General features: G+C 48.2%; 1 protein-coding gene across 1 annotated transcript; it reads right to left on the reverse strand.

Moving 5' to 3' along the window:
- Positions 1-6,742: 6,742 nt before the first annotated feature.
- Positions 6,743-8,776, reverse strand: LOC123133566 (tyrosine N-monooxygenase-like). The gene is made up of 2 exons (XM_044553031.1): positions 7,802-8,776; positions 6,743-7,381 (listed from the first exon to the last, which is right to left on the reverse strand). Exons 1-2 carry the CDS (start codon positions 8,774-8,776, stop codon positions 6,743-6,745), a joined length of 1,614 nt encoding a protein of 537 aa, XP_044408966.1.
- Positions 8,777-9,960: the final 1,184 nt, after the last annotated feature.

The following is a 9,960-nucleotide window of genomic DNA, read 5'->3' on the forward strand; positions in this document are numbered from 1 at the left end:
GATAAATTTAGTTGAGAAAAAAAGTGGAATGACATGGGCTAAGGGGTATAAACTACTGTTTATTCATGCATGAGCTAATTCAGTTCATTCTAGATGAATTTTCTACTCAATCATGTAACATGCACTCTCTTTGCTGAACAGCTCAAATGGCCGAGGCTGTACTTATTGCTGTGACGAAGATTGGTTCCATTTTAGGAGATGGAAGTCATCAATGCCATCATATCCGAGCTCTCTGTAGAAGTTACTAATCTGAAAGAACTGCCGGTAAAGATTGAGCAAATAAGACAGCAACTGAATATGATGAGTAATGTAATAATGCAGATAGATAATGTATACCTGAGTGTCGGTGTACAAAATTTTGTACGGGTACTTCTACTTCTGTATCCTTACTAGTGCACGGGCAGTCACAACTACACCTGCAGCAGGGCTTAGCGGGGTAGAGGAAGACAAAACCAAAAGACTACCAAGGCAGATACTCGAAGAACAAGGGGCAGAGAGCGAGCTGGACCACCCCCAGCAAGGGTCTTGCCGGGGCGACCTGCACAACACCAGCAAGTCCATCACCCTTGGGGCTGAGAGCTCTGACACCATCGACAATGTTAAAGACCAAGATCTGGAGGGTACATGTCTGGTAGCATACAGATCCTCGTAAAGATTGACATCCCACAGATCCACGTGGGACCAGAAGATAAAGACCCCCGGCAAGGCCCTTGCCGGACGACTCCAAGGCCCCCGGCAAGCCTTGCCGGGGACGATCACTGGGCCGCGGCCAGGCCCACGCCGACAAGGTTTCGCCACCTCACCACCACTCTAGTGCGACGATAGGCGTGCCAGCTAAGCAGGCGCCTGCGTGGCGGCATGTAGATCTTTGTGGAAGCTTTACCATTGTGCCAACGCAGCAGCTAGTTAGCCAGCGTGGCACTGCACGCCTTGTCAGCCTAGACGCGTGTCGAAGCAAGGAGGAGCGGCGAAAGACGGGATGACTTCTGTTGCCATCCCCGATAAAGCAAGAGGACACGTAGGCAGCGCATTTAAATGCGTTTGTCCTACGTTGACCGAGTGATAAGCTCGATCACTGTAGCTTGCCACCTCCTGTGTGCCACTGTGGTAACCCCTTTGCATATAAAAGGAGGCCCAAGGCATACAGAGAGACGATTCGAACTTTTGGACAAGGCACGCACCGTAGCTAGTTCAAAAGCTCAAGAACACATATATCCAGATGAGCAGGACTAGGGTATTACGCATCTTTGCGGCCCGAACCTGGGTAAAAATCCTTGTGTGCTAACGGCTCGACCTGCTCTTCGTGAAGCTAATCCCCCGCCGAACATAGAAGGGATCCTTGTGACCCCATAGGTGTTCGGTTTCCCCGACATCTTTGGCGTGCCAGGTAGGGGGGCATTAGTTGTGAGAATCTGGTCTATTAGTTAGTACAGTAGTCTCTTCATCGCCATGGCGCCGAAGAAGAAGAAGATCACAGCGATCGGCCCGTCCGGGGCCACACCGCCCGCACCTGCGCGGACGGGCGACGTGGCGGGCGCCAGTGGTGAAGGAGATCAAGGTCGTCCGCGCCACCCTGGTGCGAGGGGCGGTGCGAGCGGTGTGGATTTCGGGCTCATTTGAGCACGGGCTCAGCAGCGAATTTTCGATGGCGATGCCCTTTTTATATCTGCAGATAGTAGGAACACAATGTTTCTTTGTAGCTCAAGCTACATGGAACCTCTTATCCTCAACCCTCCAGCCTTGCTTTGAGATCCGTACTCTCCAACTAACTTACAACAAGCAAATTTCTCTTTTTTTGTTTCTCTAAAATGAAACCATATATGAACTTCAAACTTTGCAGATTTCTCTTTTTTGTTTCTCTAAAATGAAACAATATAAAAAATGAAGATCTGAAAGTTTTTTCCCAGATGAAAAAATATTGTTGTTGTTCTACAAAATTTGAAGTTTATTTGTTGTGTCGTTTGAGAAAAAAAAAGACAAATGTGTCTGCACGGATCGCGATGCAGAAATGGATGGCAAAGATAAGGAGTACCATGTAGTCTAAGCTACAGAAAACTACACTCTAGTAGGAAACATGACAGAAATGATCGTGAACAAGTGGCACGCCCTCCAAACCAATTCCCGACGAGCTCTAAAATGGAGGCTCACGGGCTTGATTTGGTACACCCTTCATAAATTGTGGCAATCCGAAGCCGGACAATGATTCTGCTAGCTTTTTTTCGGCCAAAATAGCCATATCAACAGTTATTATGCCATTCGTGATTAATTTGAAATGCTTGTCGATCGATGGAAGTATCATATTAGGCTGCATGTCTATGATTGCAGGAATGGCATGAGGAAGCAGCATAATCCTCAGGTAAAAAAAAAAGCAAACATAATCCTTTTTGTATTTTTTTTTGCGATGGATCCTTTTTGTAGTTGTTGCTGCTACAATCATTTTTTTATCATAAAAAATGATTGCAGCTGCAGCTACTACAAAAAGGATTATGTTGCTTCCTCATGCCATTCCGTTATACTGCATCTGGTTCATTTTACTCTGTGTATTAGATTTGTGTCAAGTCAAACTTTACAAAGTTTGAACAAATTTATATTAAAAAATATCAACTACATTACCAAGTATATATACTATGAAACTATATTTCATAATGAATCTAACAATATTGATTTGGCATTGGGAATATTGATAGTTCTTTCTATAAGTTTAGTCAAAGTAGAGATACTTTGACTTCAGACAATACTTATATGCAGACTAAAAAGGACCGGAGGGAGTAGATGACTCGCACTATCGGCGAGACAGCAAGATTTCACTGCCTTCTTTTACAAGGAACAAGTCACAAGTTTTATTTCTTAAGCTAACTCAATAGAACTGATGTCCAAATTAACCTTAGCCACCTCACAAAATATTCTTCCCAACACCTAAAAAAACAAGAAAGACATCGAAAATTGTGAAATGAGGACAAGCTTATTGCAGTACTTTTTTAAGAAACATATTTCCACATCACAAAAGAATTTTAAAAAAATTTGTACATGCACAAATACAAATATAACATATTCAAGAAAAATTTAATAACAATATACTCCCTCTGTAAGGAAATATAAGTGTTTAGATCACTAATGTAGCGATTTTTTTTTGTGTAGACTAAAGTAGTGATCTAAACGCTTTTATATTTCTTTATGGAAGAAGTACTTTCATAGGTAGTGTAGACAAAAAAAAATATGTGCATAAATATGGGCCAGTTTTTCATTGTTGGGCCAGGATTATTTTATTTTGGGAGCTTGCGAATCATAATATTTTGAACAAAATTGTACAGATCCATCGCAAATACATACAAGCTTTCACTGGCTTGTTTTTGAATTTTCATGAATCTTGGAAATATCTTTTTTTTTATCGTTTGGAAAAAGGGCTCCAGTGGGCCCGTCCGTTGAGCCCGTCCTCAGTACCATTATTTTGATCGCTTCCTAATCCTAAGATTAGTAGCTACTACTAGTTGGTTGGGGTCAAGACAAGAGTAACGAGTCTGATCATCTTCAAATTTTGCCTTCTTCGCTACCTGCCGCATCCTCGTCTCGGCCGAAGATGGACCGATTTTTGACGACAGTATGTATCCTATATTTACGTACGTACACTTAGTTAAGAGCACGGGTGTAGCTTATAGTGATTTGCGTACATATTTCGTGAAACTGCAGGTACTTCCAGTCATCCGGCCGCACCGTGCGGACAGGAGCAATGGCTGCTACTGCTTGGCCACGGGACATCTGGAACCATTGGGCCATCCAGATCCTGGTGATCTTCATCCTCGGGCTCCAGATCGCCCTCTTCCTCTTTGCCGGGATCCGCAGGCGTGGAGGCCACCCGGTGCTGCGGTTCCTGCTCTGGCTGGCGTATCAGCTGGCTGACTGCACCGCCACATACGCCCTCGGCCACCTCTCCCTCGCAGGCGCTGCAGGCGCACACCCGATTGTCACGTTCTGGGCGTCATTCCTCCTGCTGCACCTCGGAGGCCCGGACAACATCACCGCCTCCTCTTTGGAGGACAACGAGCTCTGGAAGCGGCACTTGCTGAATGCCATCCTTCAGGTGTCCGGAGCCGTGTATGTCCTCTACGAGTATTATCGCGGACATGGGCACATTGCTCCGGCTTGCCTCCACCTTGATGTTGGCCATCGGTGCTGTGAAGTACGGGGAGAAGACGTGGGCGCTCATGCGCGGCAACCTGGACAGAATGCGAGCCTCTCTCAGGAAGAAGAAGCAACCACATGCCATGCATGGACATTTTCACCCTCAAGATCAAGTGTTAAAGGATGGAGAATTAGATGAGGAATCCCTTGTGCGACAAAAACAGAGGATGGCTGTCCTCCCCTTGTCCCCCTCCGTCCCCTCCCCTGCCGGTGGCCATGGCCCCCTCGCCCCTCCCTCTCCCCCTCCCCCCCGCCTGCCCTCGGTGGCGCGGGCCTGCGCCTCCTGCTCTGGGCGTTCGCCGTCCCCGTCGCTGGCTCCCTTGGCGTCGGCGCCCTTCCTTAGCGCGCGGTTCTGGGCGCTCGGCGATTTGGAGGATTAGGCCTCTGACTCCGGCTCGGAGGGGTGCGCCCCGCCGTTGGGTGTGCCGGTGGTGGTTCCGGGGCCTGTGGCTGGTCGTTCCCGGAAGTTTGCTCCGGGCGGTCGGGGCAGACCGGTGGCGCTGCCGTCGGGGTCTCCTGGCTGGTCGCGTGTTGGGCGCCGCCGTCGCGTGGTGGGTGTGGATCCGGCTTCCTCGCAGGTGTGTGTTCCCCTTCGCCCCCCCTCCCCCGGCCTGCTGTGGCTCCTGATCTGGGTGGGTTGGCTTCTCCAATCGTTTCTCCTCCCTGCTCTCCTGCTCCCCGGCCGGGGCCGGCGGCGACGGCGGCGGGGGCGCCGGTGCGCCTGGTGGCAGTTGGTGGCCTAACCCTAGATCCGGGTGGCTCGGAGGGCTCGGGGGGCCTTGCTGGGCCTGTGGGCCTGGTGGCCTCTGCTGGGGTTCGGCCCGGTCCGCCCGCTCCACCGGCCCTGTCGTCTTTTATTTCTTTCCCTCCCCTTCTGTCCGTGGGCCCGGGGCAAGTGGTAGTGGCCACTGCGCCTCGGCCTCCCCCCCTTTGGCCCGGGCTTCGGTTGCAGCCTGTTCGGCCCAATCTGGCTCGGCCTGCTGTGGCTATATATGGGTGCACCGCGGTGCCCTTCCCCCCTTCCTAGGGTTTCCGGCCTCCGCCGCTGATATTCACAGGGCGCGTCGTCCCATTCGCCACTTCTCCAGATCCGCTTCTTCCCCACCCCCCGTCCTCCTCTCCTTTGCCGACGCGCTCGCCATGGACAAGTCGAGGACCTCCTCCTCCGAGGCCTTGTCGGGGAGCAAGAGGGCTAGGGAGTCCTCGCCGGGCTCTGGTGCTGTTTTGGCCTTTGAGGCTGAGCTCCGCTCTAAGCTGGTGGCTGACCGGGCGGCGCACGGGCCTGTGCTTGCGGGGGAGGAATGGGAGGCGAGGTCGGACCGCTCCGTGGCCAGATCTGGGACGGCGCTCCCTGGATCTGGTGCTGGGTCGGGGTCGGGGCCGGATCCGTGGGAGGCTGTCGCGGCTTCGACGGCTGGTGGCTCATCTTCTTCGGCAAGTCTCTTTACTCGTTCTGTAATGCTTCACCCCGCAACTAACTCATTAATCACATTGCTTGCAAGGCTTATAGTGATGAGCATTACTGAGAGGGCCCAGAGATACCTCTCCGATACACGGAGTGAGAAATCCTATTCTCAATCTATGCCAACCCAACAAACACCTTCGGAGACACCTGTAGAGCATCTTCATAATCACTCAGTTACATTGTGACGTTTGATAGCACACAAGGTGTTCCTCCGGTATTCGGGAGTTGCATAATCTCATAGTGAGAGGAACATGTATAAATCATAAAGAAAACAATAGGAATAAAACTTAGATCATTATGCTAATCTAACGGATGGGTCTTGTCCATCACATCATTCTCTAATGATGTAATCCTGTTCATCAAATGACAACACATGTCTATGGTCAGGAAACATAACCATCTTTGATTAACGAGCTAGTCAAGTAGAGGCATACTAGGGACACTTTGTTTTGTCTATGTATTCACACATAGTACTAAGTTTTTGGTTAATACAATTCTAGCATGAATAATAAATATTTATTATGATATAACGAAATGTAAATAATAATTTTATTATTGTCTTTAGGACATATTTCATTTACTTTAGTCTCGGTTTGATGAACCGGGACTAAAGGCCCTTATGAACCAGGACTAATGCCCAATTCCGCACTAGTGCAAAATAAAGAGACAATTATAGGTTGCTATGCTGCCCCGCCATGGACTTGGGCCGGAAAAAAGAGCTCAAACGGAGTTGCCCAACGTATATGCGCCGATCCACTTTTATCCTTCGTTGGTGATAAAAAGAGCATCCTCTTGTATACATTTCATCTCTATTTGTCCAAAATCAATAGTAGATGGGTGGTTGTTTGGCTAGCATGTACTGTTCCAATGCTTTGGACCAGCCTAGGACGATCCAGCGATGCATGAAAGAAACCATCTCGCTCGTACATGAAACGGACAAAACCAAAATACCTAGCATACGTGAAAATCAATCAAAGTGGAACGAAACAAAGCAGGACAAAAATAAGAATATCGCCTTCCTTTATTAGTAAGTATAGATTGAGTAAGAAAATAGCTGACATACTCGCCATATCGGTGATTCATAGCTCGTTATTTTGCTCAACGATGCATAATGAGAGGGTAGAGGTGCACTGCAAGACGTGGCTCAGCATGTAGCACTAGCGGTTTCTCTTTGAAGAGGTCGTGCTTCGATTCGCTGAGATTGATGGCCGACACCCCAGCCGGTTTGGTCCAGGTGAAGCCATGCAAGAGCCTGCCGAAGAGCATGACACTCATGGTTGTTCCTAGTGATGCCGCGATGCATCCCCGCCGTCCGGTGCTGAAGGAGATGAACCGCAATTCGCTCTCGGTAAGCACCACATTGATGTTGTCTCCCATATGGCGCTCTGGCTTGAAGTGGAGCGGTTCATCCCAGACGGCGGGGTTCCGGCCCAGGGCCAGCCGGCTGAGGATGACGTGGCTACCCTTGGGCACACGGTAGCCCGCAACAATGGTGTCGGCAATCGCGACGTGCGGCAGGTTGAAGGGAGCGATTGGGTGGAGGCGAAATGCCTCACGTATGCACGCCTTGAGATAGTTGAGATGCATGATGTCCGACTCTTGCACCAGTCGCTCGCGACCGACCACCCGGTCCATCTCCTCCACCGCCTTGGTCAGCAATTCTGGGTTGTTCACCATCTCCGCCAGCGCCCACTCCACTGCGTTTGACGGGTTATCTATGGCCGCTAATATTATGCCCTGCATGCATTCCATGGAGATAAATGTAAGTTAATATTATATCTTTGCATAAAGATAGATTACATTGAATAATTGGAATTTTAAATACAATTTAAGTTAAAATAACACCAAAATGGTAGAAAAATACATTAATGCTATGTTTAAACTATTAATTCACAATTTCTTATTCTATTGTTTCCCTTTTCTAACACCTGCGAAATACATTATAAGATCTACTCCCTAAAGTTTTTGACACTAACTAGTGTCAAAAACGTTCTTATATTATGAGACGGAGGGAGTAGTATTTAAGAGTGTGAGCTATTATCTTTTCTCATGGATGACGTATTAGTACCTTGTAGGACTATGAGGCAATTGGTCGCTAAATTCAATCTAGGCCCTTGAACCATCTTAAAATTTCTCATTAATTAATATTTTGCTTACCTTGGACTGTGCTTTGACCTCATCGATGCTGAGCAACGGCTTGCCATCACCGTCGGCGAGCGTGATGAGAACGTCAAGGAAGTCCTGGACCCCGTCCTGCCTCTCGCCGCTGTTCCACTGCCTCCAACGCTCTTCGATGACCACGTTGTGCAGTCTATCCACTTTTATGTTGGCCTCCTTAATAATTTTCTCGTGGCCGTCGAGGTCCAGGCCAAGTAGACACGGGAGGTATTCGCTGACGCAGAACGCGAAGGTGAACCCTAGGAGGGCGAAGGAAGCGTCCATGTGCTCCATCTCCATCGGCCCCGGCCCGCCGTCCGGCTGAGGCTCCCCAAAGTACCGTTGGCCGAAGACAAGCCGGCGGATGACGTTGCCGCAGTAATGCCGCGCGACATGCCTGACATCGACGTTGGCGCCTACTCCCGACGTTGAAGATGACCCCCCGGCGGTGAGGTTGTAGATGTAGCGCATCAAGTTGTCAGCTTCGTCGGCGCGCTTGTCGTGGAGCCACTTGTGGCGGGAGGGGCAAATTATCTCAGAAGTGAGCACCTTGCGCATCTTCATCCACTGGTCGCCGAATGGCGAGAGCACGGCGTCCTTGTACCCGGAGCTGATGGTGCCGGAGGCGAAGGTGAGTGGACGGGACGAGAAGTTTTTGTCCTGCTTCTTGAGCACCTCCCTTGCGATCTTGGGACATGTGATCGGGACGACGTGGACGCTGCCAAGGCGGAAGCAAGCGATGTCGGTGCCCATATCCTTCATCACGCGATGGATCCAACGGAACGCCGGCTTGTTGAGCACTAGCTCGGGCAGGCTACCCACCACTGGCCACGGCCATGGCCCCGGCGGAAGTGGAAGCAGCATCGTCGCCGATGAGCACGTGCCACTACGGACCTTGCTCTTGGCCATGACAAGGTACATAAGCGTTATTACAATGAGCAGCTGGGACACAACAAAGCAGCAGCACGCCAACATTGTGGAGACTGCTGCTTGCTGAGTGCACATAGGCTTGCGATGTAGCTTACCTTGTTATCGTTGCGTAGGGAAGCCAACTTTGCTCCCTGTGCTGCTTTGCCCATGAGGGCGAGACCCATCTTTATATGTTACCTCCGTCCCAAAAAAATTGGCTTAGATTTATTAGATACTAAGGTATCTATGTATCTAGCTACCACTAAAACATGTTTAGATATAGTATATTCCTCATGTGTGGATCATTTACCACATGTATCATATGGTATTTCAAATGTATTTATCCTGATACTACTAACAATAATTGTCTATCCAAACATAATCAAAACAGAATAAAAAACTTCTATTTATAGATTGTCTTATATTTATCTAAATACGCAGGCTGATACTAAACATAATAATTATCTATGCAAAAGTAATCAAAACAGAATAAAAAATTTCTATTTATAGATTGTCTACAAACGACATACGGATGGATGTATATAGACATATTTTAGAGTGTAGATTCACTCATTTTGCTTCGTATGTAATCTATAGTGGAATTTCTAGAAGAGTTATATTTAGGAACGGAAGGAATAGTACTAATAATAATTTTCTATCCAAACGTAATCAAAATAGAATAAAACATCTCCTATTTGTAGATTTTCTAGGGTACTTATCCGAAAACTAACCATAATTGTCTTTCCCAAAGTATTTCAGTCGCCAGATATTGCTTGTTGGTCCTTACCATGGTTTTGGGTACCAGGCGGAAAATTCGGTTACCGCCCGTAACCGCATTTCTCGCTGCCCCACGATAATTCGGTTATCGAACTTTTTGATTTTTTTGAAATTTAAACTCCTATCTTCTAGTTAAATGAGATATCTCTAGCACAAACGCAAGCTTACTTGCATCCTAGTGGTAATGATCTTACTCCAGCAACAGGGCGTCATGTGTTCGAGAACCGCCGGCCGCATTTGTCTTTTTGATTTCTGAAGAATACACGCCACACTATGCTGTAATTTCTAAAAAAATACGTGCACGCGAAGGTCGAACTCGCGACCTGCAGCAGACCTGATACCGCTGCTCTAGTACTACTGAAGCATACATACGGTGCTCCAAACTTTTGTATTCTAGTCGACAAAATTTTGATTTCAAATTTGAATTTTAAACTTTGCTCGAATTTTTGTCGGTATTTCGTGGTTACCGTGGT

This window comes from Triticum aestivum, chromosome 6B (assembly GCF_018294505.1).
Source record: "Triticum aestivum cultivar Chinese Spring chromosome 6B, IWGSC CS RefSeq v2.1, whole genome shotgun sequence".
NCBI lineage: Eukaryota > Viridiplantae > Streptophyta > Magnoliopsida > Poales > Poaceae > Triticum > Triticum aestivum.